The sequence below is a fragment of the Magnolia sinica genome, chromosome 19 (genome assembly GCF_029962835.1).
Source record: "Magnolia sinica isolate HGM2019 chromosome 19, MsV1, whole genome shotgun sequence".
In the NCBI taxonomy this organism is placed as follows: Eukaryota; Viridiplantae; Streptophyta; class Magnoliopsida; order Magnoliales; family Magnoliaceae; genus Magnolia; species Magnolia sinica.
The window spans coordinates 15422915-15439278 of NC_080591.1; the positions used below are offsets into that span (position 1 = coordinate 15422915).

The window sequence follows — 16364 nt, forward strand, 5'->3', positions numbered from 1 at the left end:
CCATTGACCTATATTCAGCTTCAACACTTGGCCTAGCAACTATGTCCTATTTCTTACTTTTCCAAGCAACTACATTACCACCTAGGAAGGTCTATCATGTTTTGACCTTGCATGATTTGCATCTGAATAACCGTCTATCTGAAGATGATCATGAGGTCTAAAAGGATACCCTTTTCAGGAGAACATTTCAAATACCTGAGGATCCTCATAACTACTGCTAGGTTTGGTGTCCTTGGACTTTACATGAACTTACCACATTAACTGAAAATGCAAAATCAAGCCTCATGATGGTCAAATAGATGTGTTTACTAACATGTCTCTTATACTACCAGGGTCTTTTAACAATTTTCCTTCTTTAGCTTCTAGTTTGAGATAGGAGTCCATTGGTGTATCAACCGGTTTAGCACCCAACATCTCTGTCTCTTTTAACACGTTATAAGTATATTTTCTTTGACATAGATTTATTTTAACTTTTGATCTTGTCACTCGAATGCCTAGAAACTATCTAATAAGACCAAGATTTTTGATTTGAAACTGAGTTTGAAGATATGCCTTAAGCTTTTTAATACCCTATAAGTCATCACCATTCACTATAATATTATTGACATACATAGCTAGTAGTAATCTTCTTTGAGAAGATTGAGTGATCTACTTTCCTCATTTTTAATCCGAAAGATACAACCATGCTACTGAATTTCTCAAACCAAGCCCTTGGTGATTGCCTCAACCCATATATAGGGTTGTTTAACCTGGATACTTTAGACGACTCACCCTAAGCAACATACCTAGGTGGTTGCTCCATATAGACTTCTTCGTGTTGGTCTCCATGCAAGAATGCATTCTTCACATCCTGCTAAAAGAGAAGCCAATCATGATTTGCAGCTACTAATATAACAACTTGAATCGAATTAAGCTTAGCCACTTGGGAAATGTATCCAGATGATCTACCCTATAAACCTTAGTATATCCCTTAGTGACTAACTTGGCTTTCTATGATCAATTGACCCATCAAGCATGAACTTAACTGTGTACCCCCTTCTCCATTTAACTGGAGTCTTACCTGAAGTGATCTCAGACAACTTCTAAGTATCATAGGAGTAAATGGCTTCCATCTCTTCATCCATGGCTTGTTTCCAATTCTCATTGGATAATGTCTCCTAGATTGACTTAGGAATGCATATAACAAACAAGGTAAGGGAAAACTCTCGATAACTTGTCGACAAATTGGTAAAGTTGACAAAGTTAGAAATAGGATGAGTAACACAAGAATGCTTACTTCGGACCACAATAGGAAGATCATCAACAACCTCAGGAGACTAAGAAGAAATAAGAACCCTAGTAGGTGCAGTAGCTGAGTGTGTGGACTGAAGAGGAATAGGTTGTAATGCTTGGTCTTTTCTCCATTTTTTGTAATAAGTCAGTGTGAAATCATTCTGAGGTGACAGTGGCATCTTAACATCAAATTCTGAAGGAAATACCTTTGGCAAGGGAGCTTCCATAGATGTGGCTTCAATAATATGCTCATCCTTAACGTAGAATAGAACACATTAAAAGAAGGTTACATCAGCAGTCCTCTACCATTGGAAGAAGCATCCTCTACCATGAGGGCTCAATTATTCCTTGTGGGTTTTCCATCAAGATCCTAACCATAGTTCACAATATGATTTTCCAAGCCACAATGAGTACACGTACGGTCTCCTCGATGACCACAAGCACCTCTACTTCTCCCTTTGGAATCTATCACCTCTACCACCATGGAAAGCACCACACCTAGCATGTCCACCAGGACATCCACGTGAACTAGAATAACTGGATAAAGAGGCCAATGCAGATTTATCAGATGCATGAACATGAACACTATCGAATTCACTTGCCAAGGAGACTCTCTGAAACCTTGCATAAACCTCAAAAAAAATAAAAAAATAAAATTAGAAGTTTATTTGGGATGTTCTCTTGCACATGAGGGAAGGGTTGGGATTAGCTACAGATCTTTGCTAGATCAGCCTTAGGAATGAAACCACATGAGGAAGGAGCAGCCTTCAATTTTACCCTCCACCAAGAGTGCTTGCTGATTATACTTGACACCTATTAGGCAATTAACTCGTTTGTTGATTTCTAATAGATGAGAGACAAATATACTTGACACCCAACATTATGTGCACATTTTGGCTTTTTGGTGCTTATTACATTTAAACTTCTTAGAAGCATGGAGGCTGTTCTATGTGGATGATGATTTAGATGGTTCTGAGGATCTATTGTGTTTTCATTATATTGTACACTCCATAGCAAGCGTAAGAGACTTTATGCCTTTCTTGTATCTGAGAAATATTGCCAGAAATTGAGACAAAATGACTACAGTAATTACCTTGTGCAGGTTCTATGGTTTCAAAAGGTGCTTCTTTATCTCAAGATGATACAACCCCTATTGTGGTGGTGATCCCTGGACTGACAAGTGACTCTGATGCTTCTGTAAGTTTCATCTTTTATCTCATCACTTGCCATTGGAACTGTGTCCTCATCCTACAGCCCTCCTGCATAGATGCCTGTTAGTTGCTTCTAAGAAGCTACAGGTCCAAGTTTTAAAACATAATAAAGTAATGAAGAACTTGCTAATCTGTGTCAACTCAGTGAAGGATCAGGTCAAGTTAAGAGGTTATATGGGTCTGTAAAATCCAAACTACTTTCCAGTACTCAGGAGACTTGGTTTATCACTTGGATAATTTGATTGAGTACTCATAGATATCAAGTACTGAAAGTACAAAAAAGGTGAGGTTTTATACTTGAATCAATTGAACACTCTCAATCCACTTGGCTCAAATACTCCCAGATCCTAGTAATCCCAGTCTCTATGAAGATTAGAGATGCAATTCCATCATCTTCTTAATAAAGAAAACATTATCTGAGAATGGCTCATCAAAGTCGTGTTATTTTACACCTCTTTAGGGCCTGTTTGATTTTCCATGATACATGTAAATCCTGGTAAATAAGTAATTATTACTTTTTTACCTTGTTTGAAAAGTTGAGAGTAATTCCACCTCGAAAATCGATACAAAAGTGTTGACTTAAATCCGTGGACCCCACCGTAATGTATATGATATATCCACACCGTTCATCTATTTTATTATAACATTTTGGGGCATGAGCCAAAAAATGAGGCAGATCCAACACTTAAATGGCCCACACGAAAGGAAACAGTGGCGTTAATTCGTCTACCATTGAAAGTTATTTCCTTCACTGGGTTCACATTGAGGTTTTTCATCATCTAACCCATTCATAGGGTCACACAGATATGGATAAGTGGGAAACACAAATATCAGCTTGATCCAAAACTTTTACAGGCCCCAAGAAGTTTTTAATGGTAGACATTCGATTCCCACTGTTTCATGTGGTGTGGTCCTCTTGAGCTTTAGATCTGTCCCATTTTAACAAATGAGTGGTGTGGATAAGTCACATACATCATGGTGGTCCCCAAATTGATTTTGTAAATTTCTCGATTTAAGTGTTAAAAAGTAAGTTGTCACATCTGCATTAGGAAAGATGTGGTAATTACCTAGGTTAATAATTATTACCCATTTACATGGGAATTACAGTTGAGCCAAAAAATCAAACAGGCCCTTAACTTTTCTCATCAGACTGTTTGGGCTTGCTGCAACCCATATGGGGCCTTCTTAGTGTTAAGTTAAACTCAAGCTGAATATATTTCTTTCAGACCTCGAGGTTGAATCATGTACTTCTCATTGAATTCTTGAGGTAGAAATTCACTCTACTCAAAAGCAGGAATGCATATTGAACCATTATTTAGTAGATTGCCAGTTCCTCAGCATCAGTTCAATGATCATTGCTTATATTCTGCATGATTTAGTGAGCTTTTTACATTACAATTACTATGTCAGTGTTAGACTTGTTTGGAACACCCCTCATCCAATGGATCTGGGCAAGCTGTCAATGGGCCAGGCTTGGGTCTTCCAAGGCCAGCCTACGGAATGGAAGCCAGGCCAAGTCCGGGCCCAGCTCAGGTCAATATGGACAGGCTGAAGCATGGCCGTGCTAATGATGGACTGCCTGGGCCCTAGCCTGGCCCGGAGCCAGCCAAGCCTGGTCCAAAGACAGGTGACACGGAAACATGGACTTGCGCCCAATGTTATGATGAATGGGCTGTTGAGATTGGTGATTGGACATGCCACATCTCACTTAAGAAATTTGGGGATGTTAGCTAAGTTTTGTAAGAAACAGATGTGTTGTTATCTTGCAGCCTCTACATGAATTTTTCATTGTACCCTGAAATGATTTGTGTATTGACGCTATGATCAGCTTCTCAGCATTGAATTTAAGCATGCAAATTTTATCGAAGAAAACAGTAGAAACATGCTTACTCAACCGTTACATTTCACATATCCTAAGACACTAGAACAGCTGATACTACAGAAGAACCTCAGTCTACTTGAATCATGGAAGCACACTTGGATTACTTTCAACGACATGCTTTGCCATTTTGTTGTGAACTTTATCTATTTCATTGAATAGGTTTTATTAAATGTTCACATTTTTTTTTTCTTCAAAAGAGACAATTCAGTGGAGTTGTGGAGTACTTTATCATGCTATTGGAATCTTATTCGGCATATAAACAAGCTCTCTGCACTCAGCATAGTAATTAGAGATCGAACTGAAATTGTCTGAGATGATTTCCCTTTTGTGGTCCAAACCTTATGCCTATACTAGTTAAACACTTTGGTTGGTCTCAAGATATGCTCATGATAGTTTTAAAAACTAAATGGTTTATCCTAGTAGGTTGCTTACTCCATTAACATTATTATATGAGTTGCAGTATATAAAGCATCTTTCGTTCAAGATAGCAAAACGTGGATGGAAGGTTGTTGTCAGCAACCATCGGGGATTGGGCGGCATTTCCATGACTGTGAGTTTCTTTGGATGAATGCTATACTTATAATAAATGATCATGAAGAGAAATTGCTTTCGAACATGATTTCTTGGGTCAGTGGTGAAATGAATATTAATCCTTGTGTAGCTTCTAACATACGTGGAATAGATTCCTGCCTTCTGGAGTGATCACTTATCCTTACATGAAGCCAATAAGATTTAATAATTTGAATATCATAATGTTTCTCTGTCTCTCTCTGAAGGGTCTCTCAAGATGAACTTGCCGCTTGCCAATTGTAACACTGAAAACATTATTGAAAATCTTGGCGATGGAAGTAAAATGTTCATATCAGCAGAACTATATTTATGTTTCTTGTGTTCTGTTTTGTATTTCCATTTAGTATTCATGTTTGTAACTGCGCTTGAATGATACTGTTCTGGTTTAGGTCTCCGCTGTTCTGGTTTAGGTCTCCGAAGATTCATTCCTGATGTTGTATTGAGCCAAGACGCTCCTTCGAATCTATTTGGATCTTGATAAAGGCATCAAGCTTTAGAGTTTTTATTTTATTTATTTATTTTTTAAATCACTGCATAACACAATAAAATTCTGATGTTGAAAAGGAGGCATCTTTATCCCTAACTGTTTCCTGTGACTCTTCAAAATGTGATAACCTATACTATGAAATATGATGAAACTCCTCTTTTAGATCAGTCCTTCGCATCCCTTTAGTTTTTTTTTTTTGGCTCATCTGTGTGTGTGCCTGCTGCACGTGTGTGCTCACCCACGTGTGCATGGACATGTGTTTGCACATGTGTGTGCGTGCGTGCTTGACAGGAACATGTGGACATGGACAGAACGTATCAAATGATGTAGCATACCAAACGAGAGCAAGTGAACGTAAGATGTCACAAGTCATAACTCGTAAAAAAATGTAGTAGGATGTATGGACATCATCATATAAATACCAGTGCATAGTACGGATATGATAAGAATATGCTTAAAATCATAACCAAACTCATGGACTGGGAAGCCAAAGCATTAGGAGTAAGGTGGGCATGGTTGGGGTCTCCATTCATGGCTCAGTGGTGGACTCACAAGAGTTTCAACTCTGAGACCAGGGATTGAGTTCCTATGTGGTGTGAGTGTGCGGGGTGTGGGTGTGCGTTAAAAAAAAAGGTGGGCATGGTTAATCCTTCTCTAACATTCGAACACATGTCTGCGACAGGCTTTCTGTGAATGTTAGGAGAAATGTCTGACTTGTTTTTATTTCAAAATAAAACATCTTCTAGCAGCTCCTTGTTATCAGTAAATGCTAATGTGGGAACACTGTTGTTGAGTGAATGCATGCAACTTTCAAGTATTCACGCAAACACACTCATACATGTACAATAATGAATGTAAATTGAATATTTTTTTGAATTAAATCCCTTTTTAAGTTTTGGTATACTTTTACGATTCAGTTTGAATTTGCCTATGGTCATGGGCAATGTTTTCCATATTGTGATCGCATGATGTATCACACCCTTGATATACAAATACATATTGGTTATTGCATGGGATGTATCGGTTATATCGCGTAATGTATCGTTGTTGTTGGGAAACATGGGGAAACATTGGGAAATTGGTTAAATTTTTCAATGAAACTTCATGGATTGTTAAAAAAGACATCAATACACACTTAGAAATCAAAATATCACAAAAAAGTGCACATAAGAGGTTTCCTTTATAGTTTATATAGTCTTGATCTATACGTTCTTTGACTGAACTGATGCAAGTATAGTCAAAAGTCAATTCATTAATTTACTAATGTAAGAAGACATGTATGGAAACACAAGCAATACATTCAAAAGCAAAAGAAGAAGTTGAAAACTAGAAATATACCTGTGAATGATGTGTGTGGATTAAACCCACATAGAGCCACGCATATATTAGGAGCAGAATTTTGAAAATCAAATACTCTAAAATGGGGGCCAATTGACCGCTGATTGAATTGAAATTTTGAATTTTTTTAAATTAAAAATTCCCAAATTATCAAGAATCACTACATTAGATTACATACGTGTTTGATTTCATGTTTGGACAGTAAGATTGCAACTGATTTGGGAGAAATTGGGGAAATTTCGTTTTTCTCCAATTATCCGCAAATCAATCCATCTCCCCCAAATCTCGAAACCAAAGTTCCAATTCCATGATTTTTCATGCATAACATAAAGAATCTTGGATTTCTAACAATTTGACATTGATTTCACATGATTTTACAGGAAAAGAAAAAAAAAAAAAGAAAAAAAAAGAAAAAGAAAAAAGGATCAAAACTTGAAATGGTCACTGGATAAAAAACGACTCCAAATCGGCTTAGTTCTTGATTCTAACTCGAAGTTTGTGTTTTTCTTTTAGGGATTTAGGAGGAAGGTTGAAATCCACAATAGATCTAGTTAGAAGTGAGTAATCAAGAAAAAGAAAATAGAATGTTTTTTTTTTTTTTTTTTGGAGAAATAACTGCAATTTTCATTAAGGAACAAAAGAAAACAAGAAGGGGAAGGACCCGTTGATATAGCGGACCTCACCCCTATCTAAAAAAAGAAAAGTTACAAGAGGACAAGTTAACAACATTTGCCGCCCATTCAAACATTAGTTGGTGAACCCTTTTAAGGATGACCTCCACCGAGTTTGAAACATTCCTGAAACATCTGTTATTTCTTTCTTCCCAAACTGCCCACCAGACGGCTAAAAGAGACATTCTCCACACCACCACCATATCTTTACTCAAAGACACACCATGCCAAGCTGCAAGGAGTCTATCCGTAGAGTGCGGAAAGGACCAAGCTACCGCAAACGAGGACAACAGGACTGACCATACCTTTTGGAAGAAAGGGCAGTGAATAAATAAGTGGTCTATCGTTTCTTCATTTGCCATGCAGCAAAGGCAAATATTTGATAATATCATACCCCTTTTCCTTAGATTGTCAACCATCATGACCTTTCTTCTCCCCACTAACCAGCCAAACACTGAAATCTTGGGCAGCACTTTGTATTTCCACACTTTGGCTGTCCTTACCTCATCCGCAAGCGCTGATTTTTTGCCAATGCAAAGATATAAGGACTTCACCGAAAAAAGGCCCTTCTTATCCGGACGCCAAACTAGCCTATCATTTTGAAGGATGTCAGGATGCCAATTGCCGATGCGATCTAGAAGAGCTGCAAAATCTTCAATTTCCCAGTCGTGAAAATTCCTTCTACAAGGCGGATGCTATACCACTTCGTTCTCATGCACCAAATAACAATCAGCGACCACGATGGATCTGTTTGGGGCCAGGCGATAAATGGAGGGAAAATCCTCCTTCAGGGCTGCATTACCAGCCCAAATATCTTCCTAAAATCTGATCTTATCTCCTTTACCTATAGAGTACCCTATCCTGTTGCGCACTTCCTTAGCACCCCTCTCCATAGAGAAGTTCTATAGGAGGGAGACTCCTTAGACCACCAGCCCTCGGGCGTGCACCCATATTTTCCTTTGATTAGCTTGTTCCAAAGCGCCCCTTCTTTGGACCCTAGTCTCCACCATCACTTGCCTATTAGGGCCCGATTCATATCTTTGAGATTTCTAACACCAGCCCCATCTTCCTGATACTGCTGACACACCTCCTTCCAGTCGATTAAATGAAATTTCTTCTTATCCTCCATCCCGTGCCAAAGAAAGTCCTCTCTTAATCTTTCCAAAATCAAAAGAATCTTAACTGGACACTTGAAAAGAGACACGAAATATAGCGGGAGATTAGAGAGAGCTGCTTCTATCAAAGTAAGACGCCCTCCTAATGATAGATATCTGCATTTCCACCTGGGTAAGTAAGATTCGAACCTATCTATCACTTTGTCCCATAGACCCAACGGAGGTTTGCCGATGCATAACGGAAGACCGACGAAGGAAGTCGGAAGAAATCCCGTAGCACAACAAAAAAAAATCAGCATACACTTTAGATTCGGCCGCATTCAAGTTGACACCAATCATCCTTGACTTTGACAAATTCACTTTAAGACCCGAAATCACTTCAAAACAACAGATAGAGGTGCGAAGATTACCGACTTTATTGAGATCTGCCTCACAAAATAAAAGGGTGTCGTCTACAAATTGAACATGGGAAATGAGGAAGTCCATGCCTTTCACCTTGAACCTGCCAATAATACCTTCTTCCTGCCCTTTCCCTAACATGCTTGAGAGGGCCTCACCTACTACAAGAAATAGGAAAGGGGAGAGAGGATCTCCTTGCCACAAGCCGCTTGAACTCTTGAAGAAACCTTTTGGGGACCCATTTACAAATATTGAGAAAAAGCTGACCCTATGCATTCTTTCATCCACGATATCCACTTGGTCCTGAACCCCAACCTATGAAGCATGTACAGGAGAAACTGCCAATTGATGTGATCATAGGCCTTCACTAAATCGAGCTTGCATAATAGGCCCTCGGCTCTAGATATATGACTTGAATGAAGACATTCGGCTGCAATGAGAGCGCTGTCAATGATTTGCCTCCCTGGAATAAATGCGCTTTGATTGTGGGAGATAATTTTGCCTAAAACCCCTTTCAACCGAGAGGCCAAAACTTTGGCCAGAATTTTATAGGGCCCACCCAACAGACTGATTGGCCTATAGTCTTGCAACGATTCCGCTCCTCGAATCTTAGGAATAAGCACAATAAACGATGCCCCCATCACTCTTGACAGCTTGCCGTTGATGAAGAACTCCTTTAAGAAAGCCATTAGATCGTCCTTTAGCACCTCCCAGAAGTGCTGATAAAATGAGATCGGAAAACCATCAGGACCGGGAGCCTTATCGCCTCCCAGCTCCTGAACTGCAGCTTTAACCTCCTCGGTTATAAACTCCGCTTCTAGAGTTGACGCTTCCAGCTCAGAGATACGCTGGAATGATAGAAATTCCAGGGTCGGTCTGCTCCAACATTCTGCCGAAGAAGATTTCTGTAGAAGGAAATGACCTCCTCAGTAATTCGGTTCTTCTCTTCTATCCTCTCTCCATTCACCACCAGGCTACTGATCTTGTTTTTCCTAGCTCGCGCACTAGCCAGGGAATGAAAATATTTAGTATTTTTGATTTTTCTAAAGAAAGCCCTGGACTTCCCATGTTTTTGTGTGGTAAAACAGACATTGTGATATTTCGCGGTATCTTCAATACTATGTGATACACTGCGATATCATGTGATTCGAAGAATTTCAGATGCTACTTTGGGGTTTCATATTGCCTAGGTGGGATACACAATATATCGTGGGATATATCAACTGATATCATCAATACTGGAAACACTGGTGATGGGCAATGTTTTCAGTTTCAGTATCAACAGATATATTGCACCCTTGGGATATGGAAACATATCGGGTATCGCATGGGAAATATCAAATCTACCGTGTAATGTATTATTGTTTCTGGAAAACATTGGGAAATTGGTCAAATTTTTCAATGAAACTTCAAGGGATGTTAAAAAGGACATCATTACACACTTAGAACTCAAAAGATTACAAAAATAAAATACACAATAAGTTTTTTTTTTTTTTTTTCAGGATACTAAACTATGCATTGTCAGATAGAAGTGATGCAACTGTATTAAAAATCAGCTCATATAAAATAATAAATAAAGAAGTGTGGCTGATGTTAAGATCAGTATACACTCATAAATACAAAATATTAGGCATACATAACATCTGGTAAATCTAATTGTTTTCAAATGAAATTATCTTTAATTAATATCAATATTTTTTAATTAAATAATATTTCAAAAAGTCCATCAATTTGTAGATAAGCTTCCAAGCATCTTTATTTGAATTTTCAACCTCTGATTGCAAGTTAAATGGGTGAAAGGGAGCTAATTTTGGAATCCTTAGTTTCCCTCAATTTTCCCAAATTTGAAGATCAAAGGTCAAAACCCTTGGTTGAGTACGCAAAACATGCAAATTCATGAATTATGAACTTCATTCTACTGATTCCAAGGAATTTAAATAAGAAAAAACTGTTCAAATTCACAAAAACTCACTAAGTTGGGTTCCGGTACTGCATGCTCTCTGATTTCGATTTCTGACACTAAATCCCCTTTCCTCTCCAAACAAATTGAAAAGAGTGGTTGAAATTTCCTAAGGAATGTAATGAAAGAAAAAAATTTCAGAAAGAAAACAGATTTTGTGTGTGGGATTTTTTGTGATTTTTCCAATATTTTCGCAAAGGGGCTGACCCAGTTAAGGTATCATTGATTCATTGCAATACATTACTTGTGTTACATTGTGATACATGATACCTTGTGTTACATAGGTATGCATTGCTTTTGTTACATTGTGATACATGATACCTTGTGTTACATAGCGATACATTACAATGCATAGCGATACATTACTATATATTGCTATATATCCACCAATACTGGGATACAGATAATATTGGCTGATATTGTCAATACTGCAATCATTGGTCATAGGTACATGGGTGACATTGCAGATTCCTTTGTCTGATCTGCCGTCATTCATGGCATTTTCAGCATATTGCAATCTCTGACTGTAATTTGATGAAGTATTTTTCTTCTTTTATTAATAATGTCCTTATAAATCAAGGTTAGAGAGTCTACATGCTTCCTTACACTGCTTGTTAACGCCATGTACCCAATTGTTCCATTCACATCGATATTGTTTCAGTGTAATCATCAGCCTTTCTTAGAAGGTTTGACTAAATCCTGAACCTTCAAGATGTCCTCTGTAAATTCCTCACCATCCGATGAGAAAGTAAGGGATCATAAGAGGTGCTCCTCATTAAAGCTGATTTGTTGCTTCTTATCAAGATTTTCATACTGCTTGCGACTTGCAATGTTTTGTGAGACAATTGTACAAAATATCTTCCGTTCAAAAAAAGAAGTCTACTTGTGAATTTCACATATCCGATGGTTTTTCTTTGTTGCAACCAGGAAAAAAAGGTTCTTGGGTCTGTTTTTTACTAATGAAATACTTACAGGTTTCCTGGTATGGTATGTTCCAACTTCCAACATTTGTGAGGATAATCTAGACATTGGATTTCTGTGCACATGGTATCACACTAGAGTGAGCCTCCTTAAGTGACCCAACCTGCTAGTGAAATTTCAGTCAAAATAGGGTTATTTTTCCATGACAAGGACTTCCTAGATGTGGATAACTTTATCCTGGTCAATTTTGAGGTTTGTTAATAAAAAAAGATGCTTTCTTTCTTATATGTGTAAGAACTTACCATTTTTCATTTTGGGCAGTCTGATCGCTTTTATAATGCTGGGTGGACAGAGGATTTACGAAAAGTTGTTAACCATCTTCATCAAGAACATCCACAGGCTCCTCTATTTGCTGTTGGGACGAGCATTGGGGCTAATATTCTGGTACTGAAGAAACTGCCATGACTGAGTGTTGCATGTTTTTTGTTCGAGACAAATGGCATGAATTATTAATGAAATGGTCTGAAGCTTATTTGAGAAGTGCTAGCACAATAGTGATCTATGCCTTTCTAAGTCAGAAGTTTCAAAATGCAGTAACATAAATTTCTTTCTCTAGGGTTAAAACAAGGTAACTGTCTGTTGACAATTGGTACAATGGTAATTATTTCAACTCAGAATTGTCATAAATTTTCACTCTTTTTATGAAAAAAAAAATTTGTTCAATAGGTGGAATCCCACTCAGGGATCTGGAATCAGTGTCTAGAATTGCTCTACAGCTGGCTGGTTTTCTACAGCATAATTAAGCTTCCATTTTGTTCCTCGCCCCTCCATGATGATATAATGATCGAGTCCATTGTGACCCAGGCCTTACCCAATCATAGTTTGGTCTCCAAGGAAAGTCTGCATTTTTATTGTCTTGAACTTTAACTAATAATTCCTTCAACATAGGTACTGATACAGTGACACGTAGCTTTATTTAGCTGATGGCTCTGGTCAAGACCATGGTTTCTGCTGCATATCCTTTTAATGATCTGATGGATCTGAATAGAAAACATAGAATAACTCTGGTAATATTGTGAAACAACTGAACTCCACTAAGACAATTTGCAACTTGGACGAGGATACATTTGTGCCGGAGTCTGAGTCAGCTGTACTGACAAACCCGATATTGGTACATCTAGGGCTGTCAATGGACCAGGCTGGTCTGTCAGGCTTTCGAGCCTGGCCCGCTTCAGGCCGGGCTTGGGCCTAAGCCCATTTATTAATCAGGCCTAGGTTCATATCATGTCTAAAGAGCCCGTTGGACCAGCCCGTTTGTGGTTGCAAGGGCATTTTGTCGAATAATATGCATGGTGGGGCATGCTTAACGAACAAACCAGGTCTTGCACAAAAGTGGGTGGCTATGCTCTGGCCAACTCGGGCTCCGACTGTGCATGATTATTATGGCCAGGCTTGGGCTTGTTTTCTTTTGGCCCGCCATGTGCCCGGGCTGGGTTTGGACAGACCTTGTCCAGGTTGGAGCCTGGCCTGCTCACAGCCCTAGGTACATTAGTGCATTTATGTGGTTAAATTGAATATATTTCTATTGTTAGTTCATAACAGGATAGAACATAAGTCTTCATAAATACAAATACTTGTAATCCATGTAAAATTGTAAGAGACGAGATTTCCTTCCCTTTTGTGCACTGATACTTGTAATCTTTTTACTTTTCCTTCCTTTCTTTCTTTTTTTATTTTTATTTTTTATTTTTTAAACCTTTTGTGATGAGTGACTCTAAGTCAATATCACAAAAGTGAGCTTTTGGTTGTGAGAAGGACAAGAGAGGTGGTGTATTTGGTGCCGTGTTAGGGTCTAGGGCTGGTCAATTAATTAACTAACACCTACCTTGGCTTACTGCTATGTGTTGGAAAACATTCTAAAAGTCTATGGGCCTGGTGATCGAAAGAGTATGTGGAAGATTGTTGGTGTGGAAAGGGAAATATATCTCTTGAGGAGGACCCATTACTCTTAAGCAAAGACCCCTTTTCTGCCATGCACGTGGTAATTGACACTCCACTTACCCCTTTCACGTTAGTCAACATGTTGTATGTGGCTCGAGCCTTCACCTCCTCACCGATGCGATCCTTAGTCCAGCTAGTGTTTGAAATATCGGTACCGCGTTATGTATTGCATCTTTGGGATACATATACGTATCGGTTATCGCACGAGATATATCATTTGTATCTAGTAATTTATCACACTTTTTGGGAACTATGGGGAAACATTGGGAAACTGGTTGAATTTTTCAATGAAACTTCAGGGATTGTTAAAAAAGACAATAATACACACTTTTAAATCATAACATCTCAACAAAAGAAGTGCACATAATAGGTTTCCTTTGTATGGGTTTCTAAGCTATGTGTTGTCTAACTGAACTGATGTAACTATATTCAAATTGAATGCATAACATTTAGTGTGTATGTGATGATCATTTTGTCAGACATTCCTACATACTTCGAAATTAGTCTCAACTGACAGTTGGTTGAAGGGAAATTTTGAAAAAAAATATTTTAATGGTTTATTATTATTATTTTATTTAAAAATGATTTATATTTTTTGAAAATTGACAAGGACTTGACAAATCAATAAATCAACCCTCATACATACTTGATTTCATGTTTGGAGTGCAACATCGCAAGCAATTTTGGAGAAATTGGGAAATTTTCGATTTTTTCCCAAATTCCCCAAATCGGACCACCTACATTCAAATTTCGAAATTAGAGCATACGTGATGATCATTTCATCAAATACTCCCAAATACTTCGAAATTAGTCTCAATTGACAACTGGTTGAAGAAAAAATTTGAAAAAAAAAACATGGAGAACATGAAGAACCAATGGTTATCGAAATCAAAGCTCCAACTCCATGATTTTTCATGCAAAACATGAAGAACTAATGGATTTGTAACCATTTGACATTGATTTAGCATAATTTCAAAAAAAAAAAAAAGGATAAAAACTTGTAAATGCTCACCGGATCGAACATGTGGGATATATCGGCACTACCTATGTGTTTCGTATCGCACAGGCGGGAGACAAGATATATCGTGAGATATATTGGCCGATATCGTCGATATTTAAAATATTGAGTCAAGCTACGTGGCACTCTTTCCTCCACAGTCTCACCACATACCCCTTGTTCCCCAATCATCTTCCCACATGTGGCTTGAGTCTCCGAAGCTATGCCAACCTGGACACATGTCAGGGCATGTGGTTGGCTCTCTGACGAAGCCTCACCAAGCTGGACAATTGTCTGGATATGTGGTCACCTCACTTCCATTGTCTCTTCACCAACTACATGTGAACTACTCTCGTCGTCACATGTGCCCAAACCACCATAAGGTAACCTGTCATAGCATTGAAGATGTGCTCCATCATCCTTTGTTGCACTTTTGTTACTTCCTTCCGTTCTGGTTCAACCCCAACCATCTTATGGCCTGTTTGGTTGGGATGTATTTACATGCATTTTCACATAATTACTCTCAATTCAGCAATAAATCTGGGGAATTGTAATTACCATAGGCGTTTGAAAGTGAGGAGGAATTGCCCTCATGAAATAGCACCTTTTTGGAAGCCAAAACTTTGTGGGCCCCACCATGATATATATGTGTTATATCCATGCCATCCATTCATTAGTAAGGATCATTTTTGGGTATGGGCCCAAAAATGAGGCAGATTCAAAGCTCAAGTGGACCACAGTTCAGAAAATAGTGGAGATTGAACGCTAACCATTTAAATGTTATTCCTGTGGTCTGGTCCACTTGATCTTTGGATCTGCCTCATTTTTGGGGGCATACCTTAGAATCATTTGGCCAATTGAATGGATGGCGTGGATAAAACACATACATCATGGTGGGACCCACAGATTCCCGTCTCATTTTCTGTACCTAAAAGTTGGTGCTGTCGCAGTCATACACCATCCCTTCCCTTAGAAATTCGTATGGTAAGTAATTAATGCTAAAAAGGGTAAACTACACCACAAATCCCATGAATTACATTTTTTCTGCACCCCCCTCTGGATACACAAGCATTCTCATCCCAAATGATGATTGGAGCCGGTGACTGTTTCTTCTTCATAACATACACTTTGACAACCCGCAGCTTCCCGCATCCTTCCATTGTAGGATCAATGGCAACCACCTCCTTGATACATGATCCCATCGCTGGGAAAGCTTCCTGAAACCAAAATTCCAGAGGTAGCTCCCAAATCTGGATCCAAACGTCTTCCCACCCAAATGCCAATCTCTCAAACCATTTACGGAGGAAGGTAATCTACTTGTCCTTGAATAAATTTCTAGCAAGGATGACTCTGTCCAATTTCTTGTTCGGCCAAAGTCATCCAATCCTTAAAGACATTGAGAGGTTTGAGGATCCTATCTTTGTCTACCAAGCCACAACAATGAGCTAGCCATGCTCCCAAATTTTCAACCAAAGATTGAGCCCTAACTGTCGCCACCAAACTCCGTTGCAGGACCTTCCATGCGCTCTCCGTCACTTCA

General features: G+C 38.6%; 1 protein-coding gene across 1 annotated transcript in view; it reads left to right on the top strand.

Annotated features, from left to right (window-relative positions):
- Positions 1-16364, top strand: part of LOC131234802 (uncharacterized) — a 52757-nt gene that overhangs the window by 14734 nt on the left and 21659 nt on the right. The window contains exons 5-7 of the mRNA XM_058231770.1: positions 2393-2469; positions 4826-4915; positions 12148-12270. Coding sequence (XP_058087753.1) covers positions 2393-2469; positions 4826-4915; positions 12148-12270 — 290 coding nt within the window. The remainder of the gene's footprint in view (positions 1-2392; positions 2470-4825; positions 4916-12147; positions 12271-16364) is intronic.